The 12,881-nt window shown below is 62.9% G+C and overlaps 2 protein-coding genes across 2 annotated transcripts in view; both read right to left on the bottom strand.

The window, feature by feature from the left end:
* Window positions 1–12,881, bottom strand: part of LOC103678893 (fibrosin-1-like protein) — an 86,567-nt gene that overhangs the window by 53,249 nt on the left and 20,437 nt on the right. The window contains 1 exon segment of the mRNA XM_040620059.1: window positions 172–276. Coding sequence (XP_040475993.1) covers window positions 172–276 — 105 coding nt within the window.
* Window positions 10,725–12,880, bottom strand: LOC121099880 (DBF4-type zinc finger-containing protein 2 homolog; the record flags this gene model as incomplete). Its single annotated transcript, XM_040619394.1, has 1 exon — window positions 10,725–12,880. A coding segment is annotated over one exon (765 nt), but the record flags the coding sequence as incomplete, so codon positions are not given.

Below are 12,881 nucleotides of genomic sequence, written 5' to 3'. Positions count from 1 at the left end.
GAAAAATCGTGTTTTAATAAAGGCAAAATGCTAATTGCAAAGGCAAAACCCTGAGTGAGACTCTCAGGTGCTAAGCATGCCGGCTGCAGTGTTTGCTGGAGGTGGGGGGCCAGCTGGGGGCACCCGAGGGACACAGGAGCGTTTGGCTGAGCAAGTGGCTGGGGCACTCACGTCACTGAGCTGGTCCCGAGAACTGCTCGTCCGGGAGCTGGTGGCTTCGTGGAGGCTGTCATCCCCACTGTGGCGGTCGCCCCCTCTGGACGCAGTGACCTTCATCTGGGGACAGGGAGAAGCAGGCTCAGCAAACACAGACCCAAGCCCTCTGCCTATGGGGGCAGGGTAAGGGCACAGCCAGGGTCAGGCTCCTCACCCCTGCCCTGACCTGCTCACCCACACTGAGCCCCGGGCCACGGCCCAGGGAGAGGGCAGCAGGGGCAAGACTCTGCAGAGCTAACCATTTACCACTTGGAGCGGAAAGAAACAGCCAGAAAAGCAGACGGCACATGATGACATAATGCCGCTGCGAGCTCTGCCCTGGTTTCCTGGAGGCGGTGGGCCGCCCCGCCCCATCTCGCCCGCCGCGGAGTTGGACACTGGGCCTCCGCGCAGGCCGGCGGCAGCTCACGCACCCTTGTGGCACCCAGCACCGCACAGTCCCAGGTCTGCACAGCTGGGTGTGCACGAGCCACTCCCCACTGTGTGACCGAGGGCCACTGCTAGACCTCTCTGTGCCCCCGCGCTGTGTCCAGGAGGACGGCTGCTGCTCTGGCGTATGTTGGCCGGCATCTCCCGCTCCTCACGCAGAAGCCCTGATCAGACGCTTGTGCCCACCTTTACAGACAGCCACACCAAGCCCAGAAGGTTAAGTGGACCCAGCATCACTGTCCCTCTTTTCCTTTTCACTGGGAAGTAACTTCAGCCCGCTGCAGCTCAGCCCCAACGCTGACCTCCCGCAGCCAGGGAGTCACCACCCCCCAACCACGTGGCCCAGGTGTCCTGGGCTCCCCCATTCACTGTCTGGGGTCCCATCACCTGCCGACCCCCCAGCCTCCCTATTCTGGAGCGTTCCCACAGCTCCGTCCTCTATGTCGGCGGTCTATGGCAACCACAGACCATCCGCGCCCCGTCTGTGTGCCTGGCGTCTTCCTTGGAGTAGACCCAGGTGGCTGCTGACCCCTCTCCCTGGTGCTGCCCAGCACCCTGTGGGCCAGCGTGCAGACACCTCGGGGCCTGTGAGTGTCCTGCCCTCCTCTTCGCCCCCAAGCCTCCTCGCTCAGTCCAGTGCCCATGAGCACAAGAACGCACAGAATCCGCCCCGTGACCAGGGTCCCCAAGGCCTGGCCAGGTCCGGAGCTGACGGCCAGTCCTCCACATCCAGCCATTCTGTCTCAAGCACCCTCCAGCCTGGAGACCCTGACTGGGCCAAAGGTCAGGATGGGTCTGCAAGGCACACTGGCTATGATCTAGAACATTCATGAGTCCCGTGGAAACACCCTCAGGACCTAGGCCCCTCCTCCTGTAGACCCCACAGCGGCTCAGCCAGAGCCTCTCTTGAGGCAGCCCCTCAGAGCCCCTGCTCCCAGGGCCACCCCAGGTCCCCAGATGGGGATATAGCCCCCAAAGCCATGACCCACCAGAGCATAAATGACAAGACAGAACCAGTGTCCGCAATCCACAGCCCAAGACCTCAGGTGGAGGGCCCAAGGGAGGCCCAGGCCTCAGCACCACCCTCCTTCCCTGAGGCAGGCCAAGGGCGGGGTCCTGGCCCCACTCCAGGCAGAAGCCCCCACATCACAGGCCTGTGGGACCCCTGCCTCCCTTGCTCCATCCTGCTCAGCTAAGTGCTGCACATCCAGACCCTGCCAGCGTGGCCTCTTCTGACTGCCCCCGTGGCTCAGCTTCCTCACCTGTGAAATGGGGGTGCCCATCGAGCCCCTCACATGTGATGGGGCGTGTGTGTGCGCGATGCAGTGTGTCTGATACAGTGAGCGTGTGATGCAGTGCGTGCGATGCCGTGTGCGTGCAATGCCGTGTGTGTGGTGCAGTGTGTGCGTGTGCGTGCGGGCGTGTGGGAGATGCAGGTCTAGCTGCCTGAGCCCTGGGCCGGCACCAAGAAGCCACCAGGTGTCACTGTTGTCACCCGCAGGCTCGCGCACTGCTCTGGAACCCACAGCAGCCCTCCCCCAAAGTGGGCCCTTCCTTGCTGCCTTGCTGGGGGGAGCCTCCTAAGAAACCAAGAGCTATTGTCCAGTGCTTCTCAGAGTGGGGTCCCTGAGCCAGCAGCATCAGCGGCACCCGGGAACTTGTTAGGAGCACAAATCTGCATTTTCAGGACCCACATCAGGCTTACTGAATTTGAAACTCAAACCATGTCACCAGGCCCTCTGGGAGACTCTGCGTGGCTCCAGCTGAGATCCGGGGCTTTGATCATTAGTAATCACCCCCATGAGCCCCACACTCACTGCTGGGGGACAGCAGCTCAGGTTGAGCCCAGGGCAGGGTCCCTGCCCCAGGAGAGAAAAGCTAGACCTAAAGAAGTGCAGGGACAGGAAAGGACCAGTGCAGGACTGCCACATACGGTTGTGAACATTGTTCACTGCACAAGTTTACCCGGTAAGGGGAGAGGGGATGGAGAGGCTAAGCTACAACCCCCACACAGCTGAAATTGGAAGAGGGAGGATGCCACATTCCACTTCACACACACAAACAGCCTGTCTGCTCTCTGAGCCGGGCCCCAGAAAGGATGCCTCAGACTGACTCCTCAGTGGTACCCTGCAGGAGGGGCAGGCTGGGGTCTGTCACCCTTCCTCAGGGGGCCAGTTTTGGCTCTGAAAGCCTTATTTCCCAGAAAGTCCTGTAAAACTGAGTCCTGCGTCTTGGGAACCACCCCAATCCCAGACACAATGGGATGGCCGGTTACCTGCTTCTGTCCCCAGGCCAGGACCCCAAACAGCACGAGCTGGGGTTTGGCTGTTCTGTAGACACGCCTGCTTCCCTAACTGCTTAGAAATGTTGCTGGCCAGCTATGCTGAGGGTGGGGTCAGGGATGGCACACCTCTGCTTCCAGCTGGAGCTGGAGAGGTATCAGAGTCCCTGGGCCTTCAAGTCCACGTCCAGGGCCAGAGGGTGCCCTGATTGCTCTGGGAGGCTAGGGGGAGCCCCTGTGCCCCCCACTGAGCCTCGTGGTCCGTCCACTCATCCATCCAACCATTCATCCACCCACCCATCCATTCATCCATCTGCCCATCCATCCACCCACCCACCCACCCAACTATTCAGCCACTGACCTATCCATCTATACATCCATCCGCCCACCCACTCATCCATCCACCCACCCACCCATCAGTCCACCCCCGACCTATTCATCAATGGGCCCAACCATCTACCCACCCACCTGTCCACCTACCTACCCCTCCATCCATCCACACATCATTCCATCCATCCATCCACCTGTCTACCTATCCATTCACCACTCATCCACCTGTCTGCCCAGCCACCCAGTGCTTACAGGGTGCCTATGAACTGGCTCTGTTCTGGGCAGCGAACACAACACACACATTCCCATCCTCCTGAAGCCTATGGAGAAAGACTGGCACGTGGTTAGCAGGCAGTCACAAGTACCAAGACAACAGCAGAGGAAAAAAGATGGGGCTGCCAGAGAGGGCTTTACTGAGAAAGTGACTTCTGAAAGGTGTGGAGGCAAGTCAAAAGGCTAACAGGAGGGGCACCCGGGTGGCTCAGTCGGTAAAGCATCTGTCTTCAGCTCAGGTCATGATCCCAGGGTCCTGGGATCGAGCCCCGCGTCGGGCTCCCTGTTCAGCGGGGAAGTCTGCCTCTCCCTCTCCCTCTGCCCTGCTCCCTTGCTCCTGCTGTCTCTCTCTCTTAAATAAATAAAATCTCTAAAAAGAAGGAGGAGGAGGAGAAGGAGGAGGAGACTAACAGGAAGAGTGGAGAACAGAGAAAGATAGGCTCCCTGAGGGGAGGGGAGCCCGAACACGGAGCATCCGTAGCTTCTGCGGTGTAAACACACCATAGTCTGAAAACCGGCTTGTAAATTCTTGTAGCCGTCGACTCCCGCAAGGTGGCATGCCACCAGAGCGCGCCCTCAGACTGGTGCTGACTGAGGGCCATGTAGAGGTATGGCGTTGCCCTCCCTCTGGCAGGACCAGGTCATGGCTCCCAGAAAGGTGGGGAGAGAACAATCCCCACAGACCGGTGTCACAGGGCACTGCCAGCAGACTGTGGGGTTAGGGACACCACTCTCAGGCTGGGGCACACCAGGAGCAACCTGGGCTTCTGAGCTCTCTGGCAGCAAGAGCAAGGCCACAGCAATTCACCCGCGAAGAACCCCTCCCAAGACACCTCCTCACATACCCATCCTTCCCTGACTTCCCCCCACAGCGCCCTCGGACCAGGCTCCCCCGCACATTCCAGGAGGAAGAGTCTACCTCCTGGGCCGGCAGCCGAGCAAACCAGGCCAGACAAGCAGCATGTGGCGGCACTTGGCGATCAGGCCACAGGGGTGGGGGCTGTTGGGGGTGAGGGGAGTGGGTGGCCAGTCCACAGGACGCTGCTAAGAAAGGGCCCAGGAGGTGGGACCCAGCAGTGCCCCTGGGCAGACAGGACTGCCCATGGCTGGTAAGCCCCTTGCTCCCTGGACGTCAGCATCCCAGGCCAGGGCTGTAAACTTATAGCTCTGCCCAGGAAGCCCCCTCGTGTGTCTCCAGGCCTGGTTGTCCCCCGGGATCCCCTACTACGTGCTCTTCCCACTGGCAACAGGCACCCAGGTCCCTGGGGCTCAGTGGGGCCTCCTGACCCCGCAGAACCTGCCCCCCATCCCACCTGGCACATGCGACCACGGCCATCCCCACGGCACATCACAGCTCAGAACGCGTCATATGACTGCTGTGTTCTGTTCCGCGCGTGCCCCTCTCAGCTCCAGCGCCTGAACCCATGCCCGGCAGAGGCCTGGACTCTAGGTCCGGTTCTACGGTGAACGTGGGTGGAGGCTGCCTCAGGGAGCCCCAGCGCTTGGGGCAAGGCCGCAGAGCAAGCCAGCCCAGGGAGGGGCCCTTCATGCGGACAGTGCAAACACACTCGGGAGGCAGGGCGGGCCTGGCAGGCAGGAGCAGGCGAGTGCTGGAGTACAAAGGCCCCCAGCCACATACAGGACTGCATACACAGCCCTGGGCTCTGCTGTGTGCGCTCAACACCCCTCTTAGAAAGTGAAAAACGGGTCATGGCTAAGCTTGGGTGTTTTCAGGCTGGCGTCCCCTGACTGATGGCAGAGTCCACTGGTGAAGCGTGGTCCTGCAGCCCGCTGAGACTCATGGGGGGAGTTCTTAGGGCTGCACGTGGGGTCAAATGCAACCAATGTGAGGAGATCCCAGTGCTCCCACTCCTCTGGGAGGGCCAACACCTACTCAGGTGATAAGCTTGGGCCCTGCTTCTTCCAGAAATCCTTCCCGATACCCTGGCCACTGCATCGACAAGGCTGGGCAAGGGACCGTCCAGGATCCCGTGGCCCCACGTGTCACTCTGCAAGTGAAGCAGGGTCACTGGTTGGCGTGTCTGTCTCCTGCATTAGGCTGTGAGTCTGTCCCGGACGACCTGACACAGGGCCTGGCGCAGGGAAGGGGGCTCAGGCAGTGGGAGTGTTCCCATGGACAGCCAGGTCCCGAGACACAAACTGCTCTCTCCAAGGCTGGCCACGCCTTCCACGCTCCCTGCTTTTCCATGGAGACTTGGACGGGTCGATGGGTGGATGATGGACAGGCCGAACATGGACAGATGGGTAAGACGGACCACAGATCATGAGGGATGCTGCTGAGGCCACCACCCAAGACGACGCAGGGACAGCAGGCTCTGGGGGACACGAGCTGTGGGTAAGCCCTGTGTGTGTCCGGGTGTGGCCCCCCCTTGGCAGAGGGACAAGACGAGCCGCCGTGTCCGGCCCCCACAACTGTATGAGTGGACTGACGCAGGGCCCCCTGGGCTCCAGCCAGCCTCCATCACCTGCTTGGTCCCCGTCTTTCTGAAAAACTAACCTGATTCAAGCCACCCAGAGCCCCCTTGTGCCCACAGAAGCCTCCCACTCGGCGGCTGCCCACAGTGGGGGGCTGGCCCGTCCACTGCCAGCACGTGATCCTAGGAACACCATCGGCTCACGCCCTGCTTACCAGCCCCAGCGGCGCCTGTGCAGGATGGCGCCCTCCCGAGTGCCAGGCACTCGGCCGCTCCCCGGGCGTGCTGGGAGAGGCTCCCTGATCCCTCCTCCACGGTAGGCCCTTCTCCCTTCATGGGCAGGCCTGTGGGCACCTCAAAATCCCTCCACCTGTTTCACACCTGTCCTCCCCACTGGACTTCAAGCTTCGTGAAGGTAGGGACTGTCTTCTGTCTTGCTCCCTGCGGCATCCTGGGGCCCAGACAGGGAAGGCCAGGAAGCTCGTGCTGAATGGTGAGCCCTTCCCTCTGAGGCAGCGCTGTGATGACCTGGCAGGCCAGGTGGGGCCAGGGGGGCCGGTGCCTGCCACCCTGCATCCCATCTCGCCCCACCCTCTCAAGCCCCCCCAGGCCGCGCAGGGCCCGACTCTCGGCTCCCGTGAGCACCCCGTCTGGGGTGGGAGTTCAGCGCTTGCACCTGAGCCCCAGCCTGCTGAGCGGTCTGGCTCGGAGGTGAGTGAGAGAACGAGGGCAGTCCCACCATGACAGCTGAGAGACGCCCCCGCCTGCACCGGGCACAGGCGTGTGTGAGGCATTGAGGATGCTCCCCCGACGGATGGACGGGGAAACGGGCCTGAAGGGAGGAGAGGTGGGGTCTGAGCCCCTGGCCGTTCAGTGGCAACCCTGGTGCGGGAAGGAGTCGGGGACAGGGCAACTGTCTCCGCAAGTAGGAGCCAGCCGCTGCTCTGAGACTTCACTTAATTATTGCTCTAACCCACAGCCCTGAGCGAGGAGTGACATCACCCCGCGGCACAGAAGGGAAGAGCAGGCCCTGAGGGGTGGAGTCGGCTGCCCAAGGCCGCCCAGCGCCAGAGCCAGAGGCGGCTCCCGCCAGGATGCGAGTCCCCTGGTGCCCAGTACTAACGGGACACGGACGGCCACTGTGGGCCTCCAGAGCTCTGCCACGACCCCCACCCGCCTCCCCCAGCATCTGCCTCTGCCAGGCCCAGGTCCTGCAGCTGGGCCGTGAGCGAACACAGCGGCACAGGGCACGAGGGGCCTGGAGGAGAGGGAAGCGGAACGTCGGGGTTCATCAGTCAGCCAAAAGGAAGGCACGCTGGGGCAGGAGGGGGCCTCAGGTCCCCAGGAATCGGGACTTTACTGAGGGCAGAGGGGGAGGACATGCTCCAATGGGCTCCGTAGAAGAACCTCGCTTCCTACAGACGGCAGGGAGCCAGAGCCCGGGAGGCCAGTGGCGGCCACAGTCACGGGAAGGGGCACAGGCACGGGCTGCAGGAACGGAGCTGCCTGGGTGTGAACACCGGCCCACCCAGCACCCTGCAGTCTCAGGCGACCAGGCTGCGTCCCTGCGGTTCGGCCTGCCATCCTCCACCTCGTCGGAAACAGGCAGGTAACCACGCCACTACGTCCTGAGTGTGGCCAGCGATGCGAGAGGCGATGCCGGCGCCCACCCCGGCCTGCAGGGTGGGAGGTCCGCCTTCTCCCGCGCACACATCCGCGCTGCAGAGCTGATTTCCTCCACAGATACAGGCCCACGCAGTCGTCCGCCTCGTCTCGTCCGCAGGGTCAGGCCACATCTCCCCCGCAGCCTCCCCTCGGCTGGCGACTCCCGGTGCCTGTCTAGGCAGCTGCGGCGCGGCCCCCTCTCTCGGGCCAACCCCGGGCCCTGGGGACCTCTGTTCTTCCCCTGTCCAGCCGCGGCTCAGAATAACTTGGGGCCTTGCCCGTGTTCTCCACTGTTTCCTGGTTCATGAATGCCCACTCTTGTCTGTGTCATTCCTTTCTTCGGGTCCACCCTCTCCAGTTCCTGGCGCCCACCAGCCTCACACCTGTCTCCTCCTCCAGCACGGGCACCAGGGGTGACTGAGCACGGACGATGAATTCTGATGGCCACTTCCACTGAGTTATTTTCCAATGAAGTCTCATTCGGAGAGACATTTAGAAGGTGGAAGCCAAGGACTGGCCTTGCGTGGGGGCGGGGAGCAGGGAAAGGCGGCTGCCTGTTTCCGGCCCATCACGTAGGCAGACGCCAGCTCACCCCTGAGGTCGGAGGCGGCTTACGTCCTGACGTCTTCTGGCCCATTCGTGCTCGGCGACAGGGGCTGTGGTATCCGAGGGCAGCTTCTGGGCTGACCACGCTGTTCTGCGGGCCAGTGGCAGGGATTCAAACCACAGGCTGGCTGCGCGCGAGCTATGAGCCATGAGCGCGAGAAGAGACTCAGGGAGACAGGTCACTGTGGACCCTCCACATCCCACAGGCTCGAAGCCACGTGGTTCCGGAGCACGTGAATGGGCGGGTCGGAACGGAGAAGAGCGACACACACACCACCTTCCTAAGACTTGCTATCAAGAGAGGGAAAAACGTCCCACTGACCCTACTTTGAACACAGAAAATTACATATTAATTCTGTCACCTGTTCTTTAATTTCAACGCGGCCACAAGATGTTCACAACTGTGTGGCTCTCGCCACGACCCCATCACACGGCACTGCTGTTACGCTCTATCTGCAGGCTCCGAGGTGTCTTCAACAAGGTCCCGTGGCCCCTCGAGGAGGCTGGTGGTGCCCCTCAGTCTCGGCACCCCAACCCTGGGCCTGGGGCAGGGTTCTTGACAAATCCCCCAGGCAAAGTGGGGGGTGAGACATGACCACTGCCTTCCTTAAAGCCCCCTGGTTTTGGCAAGCTGTGTGGACGTGTGGGGGTCACTGCAGCCTCTGGCCAGGCCAGGAGGGCGGGCCCGTTTCTCTGCCCAGCTAAGCAGTGCTGTAGCCTGGATGCAGGCCGGCCCCTCTAACACATTAAGGGACTGAGACACTTTCTGTGGCTACTAGAACCGAGCTCCATGGGGCAGGGCTGGTCCGCACGGGCCCGGATGCCTCTTCTGTGTCTGGAGCAGCCCCTGGTAACGGAGGTGCGGGTGGAATCCTTGGTCAGTGAGCGGTGGGGCAGTCCAGGGGCTCCTTCTCCCTGGGGCTTCCGAGTGAGAGGGCGGGACTTGTCAGGACCGCCCTGACATTTATCTGAGCTCAAAGCCTGCTCACGGAGCACGTCCACACTCGGCAGAAGCATACATGTACACGCACACACACGGATGTGTGCACGGTGCAGACAAGCTCCTCCCGGAAATCCTGGACTGGGTGTCCCAGGCGAGCGCTGGGTGAGGCCCGCCAGGGCTGTCCCCATGCCCGGGCCCCGCCCCTCCCAGGGCTCTCCCACCTTCCACCAGGTCTGCCGAGGGGTCTCCTTCCTCCCAGCGAACAACCACACCCGCCACCACTGCCCTTGCTCGTCACCGGCCTAGCAGGGACCAGGCATGGTCTCCTCCTCAGGGCCCCATTTGCAGACGGGGGTGGGGGTGGGGGGTTTATGAGAGGTGAGCTATAGGGCTTGGAGGGAGACCCCAGCAGAGCTGCACCCAGGCTCCTGTCTCCATTCAAGGGGCCCCCTGGAGCAACCCTGGATCTCCCTCAGACCCACATCACCCCCAAGGACTCAACCTACCCCCAATCTTCAGGCCAAGCTGCCCCCATTCTCCCCAGGACGTGGCAGGCCACACCCCACACCTCTGGCCTTGGGGCCATGTAAGCTGCCAGGGCCCAAACCTCTACCCCCAGGCCACGCAGGGCCCACACAGCTGTGTCCTTCGTCCAGCACGGTGGTTCAAACGTTGGAATGAGCCACGAACATTTCAAAATCTCCAAATCCACAGAAAAACCCGCATCACCGGCTGCTCTCAGAAACCTCCAAAATCTGGCCACCCAGGACCCTCGTCTCCTCATGGCAATGCGGCTGGCAGCGGCACCCCCAGGACGTGGCATATGTGGTCTAGTCCCCCAACAGCAAGGAGGTGCCTCCCCAAAGGGCCCTCCCCTCAGGGTCCTATCACTTTGAACCCAGTTGTGGCCCCAGGGGACCCCTCTGGGTTCGGATGGTTCAGAAATAAGCAGGCAAGGAACAGGGGGGCCCAAGGGCACCATAGGGCTCACTCACAGTGGGGCCGTTCTGGATGGGGAAGGGGTGGGCCCGGCCCAGGAGGCTGCAGTCTCCCACCCTCTCCTGCTGACGAGCCTTGTCAATTCTGTATCCCCCCCGCACGTAGGCATTCAAGTGCCAGGGCCACACTCCCAGAGCAGAGGGCCTAGAAGGGCAGCAGCTGCGTCCCCTCACACCTGCCTGGCCTGCCCACGGGCCTGCACAAGACCAGAGAGCAGAGATCCCAGCACCGCCACTCTCAGGTCAGGAGGAGGGAGGAGAACGTGGGAACCCCAGGAGTGTCCCGAGCAGCTGCTCTGTGGGACACGGCAGGACGCGGGGGCTTGCTGAGATGGTCTGCTGGGTGACGATGGCGAGCGCAGCCCCCCCCCACGCACGCCGCACAGCATGGTGAGCCGTGTCCAGGCTATGCACCCCTCCCTGGGCGCCGCCTCCCCAGGCTGCTTTCCTGCTGCTCGACAGGAATGCAGTGAACAGGAGGCAAGTCCAGATGCGCAGAAAACCACTTGTCGGAATAAATCACTTCACGTATGACACACACTCACTGATGCTGTCATAAAAATAATGGCACGGCACTTTTTATTTTCTTTAATCAGAAAAATAAGCCCCGCGTTTCTGGAAGACCCTGGGTGAGGACCAGATGCCCGTAAGCCCTGCTCTGGGCGTTGGGCGGCCCCCACACCCAGCCAGTGGGGACCCCGGAGGGTCAGTGTCCTCATGAGCAAATGGGGTGGGTGGGGGGCACCTCCAAGCCTCCATGAACAGGGTCAGCACTGGAGCGGCCGTCGTGGCCCAGTGAGACTAGGCATACAAAGGGCTGCTGGGAGCCCAGCCAGGGCACCCCAGGGAGCTGACGCTGCTCTCCAGAAAGGGCTGCAACCCCTCCTCCAGAGACCCTCAAATTCTGGAGAGTCACAGCTCAGCTTTTGCCTCATGCCCAGGACTCCAGGAGCACCAGTGTGGGACTGCCCTGAGCCAAGGGTCTGGGGTGAGGAACGGGCGACCCCTGAGCACAGGTGTGGGATGGGCGGAGGGCAGAAAACGCCCTGTAGTGTGAGGTCTGTCCCGACAGGGAACATCCTGGGGGGCCAACATCTGGAAAGCTGCACGGGCTGAGTACGAGGCCAGGAGGAGTCATTCCAAGAATAGCCCCCGCCCTCCTGGTCCAGAGCTGGGGGGCACGGGAGACTCTGCCTCCACTTCAGGGCCTCGCCACTGGGGCGGATGCAGAGTTGAGGGGGTGGGGGAGGACACCCTCCTATTACCAGCAGCTCCTACTTGGCCACAGACAGCCCTGAGTGCCCCCCGTGTCCCCTCCCTGCATTCACAGAACCCTGGAGATGGACACACATCATGGCCCTTTGCCAGAGGGGAGGTGAGCGGGACCTGTGGCCTGGCTCCAGCTGGGCCCACATTCTGCCCAGGAGCATGGAATGCACACTGGCCAAATGAGTTAGGGCCCAAGGAGCGCAAGGCCTGCAGCTGGCACACCCCGACACGTGTGTACACACACCACATACATGCACGCACACGCTCACACACACACACTTGCAGGGCAGCACACCCAGCGTGGGTGTGCACAGACTCTGACATACGAGGACACGTGGGCACTTCCGAGGCACAGAGAGACACTGAGGAACCCCTCCAATAAGCCCGAGCCCTCGGGGCAGCCGTGTCCACGCTCCCAGGAGTGTGCGCGTCCCAAAGTAGCGGGCACGACAGGGGCAGGCATGGCAGGGAGGTGGGAGGGTGCTGGGGTCCTCTCTCTCTTCCTGGTGCAGGTGGGCCTCAGCCTGGTGGCGGCCCTGCAGGGGGCTGCCTCTGCGGAGCCTCAGTTTCCAACCGCAAACAGCCTGGCCTGTCTGGAGAAGGCCTCTGGCCCGTCAGGCAGCACATCTGCCCGGCACGGCCACACCCAGGGTGGTCTAGAACGCGGGCATCAGGCTCCAGGACTCACAGACGGGGCCTGGCGGGCCACCGCAGGGGTGGAGGATCGAGTCCGTCGTGACCTCAGGGGCCTGCAGGGACGGCCCAGTGCCAGGAGGGAGAGCTGCGGCTGATGGGCCCGAACCAGGTCCAGCAGTGACCGCCGCGGCTGGCTCGGGGGCCCCAGGAGGGGCCGACGGGGCGGGGCTGGCCGGCCCAGGAGTGACGGGCGCTCCGGGATGGGGAGTAATGGCTGGGGTTTGCAGGGCTGGCTGGGGCCCAGAAGGGACTGCAAGGGCTGGCAGGGTTGCTTTGGGCCCAGGAGTGGCCGCTTGGGTGGGTGAGGCTGTTCTGGGCCCATGAGGGGCCGCTTTTGTTGGCACGGCTGTCCAGGGCCCAGCAGTGAAGGTTTTGGGGGGCCAGGGTGCTCTGGGGCTTCAACTAATTGCTGGGGCTGACTGAGGCCCAGCAGTGACCCCTGGGGGCGGCTGGGCTGGCCCAGGAGGGACCTCCGGGGCTGGCAAGGGGCTAAGAGAGCCCGCCGGGGGCAGCAGCACTGGCCTGAAAGTGAGCTGGCGGGCCGGCGGCGGGGACGCAGCAGGAGGAGTGACTGGGGGGGCCGGCACCGCTGTCCTGAGGATGCCCTGCTAGGCTGGCCACGGAGACAGGGGGCCACCCATGACCGCACAGGCCAGCAGCGGTGCCAGAGGGCCAGCAGGGACCGCAGGGGCCGGCAGAGGTGGCATGGGGCCAGGAGGGAGCGCAGGGGCCGGCAGCGG

The sequence above is a fragment of the Ursus maritimus genome, unplaced genomic scaffold (assembly GCF_017311325.1).
Source record: "Ursus maritimus isolate PB19 unplaced genomic scaffold, ASM1731132v1 scaffold_33, whole genome shotgun sequence".
Lineage (NCBI taxonomy): Eukaryota > Metazoa > Chordata > Mammalia > Carnivora > Ursidae > Ursus > Ursus maritimus.
This window is presented reverse-complemented; position numbering and strand designations above follow the sequence as displayed.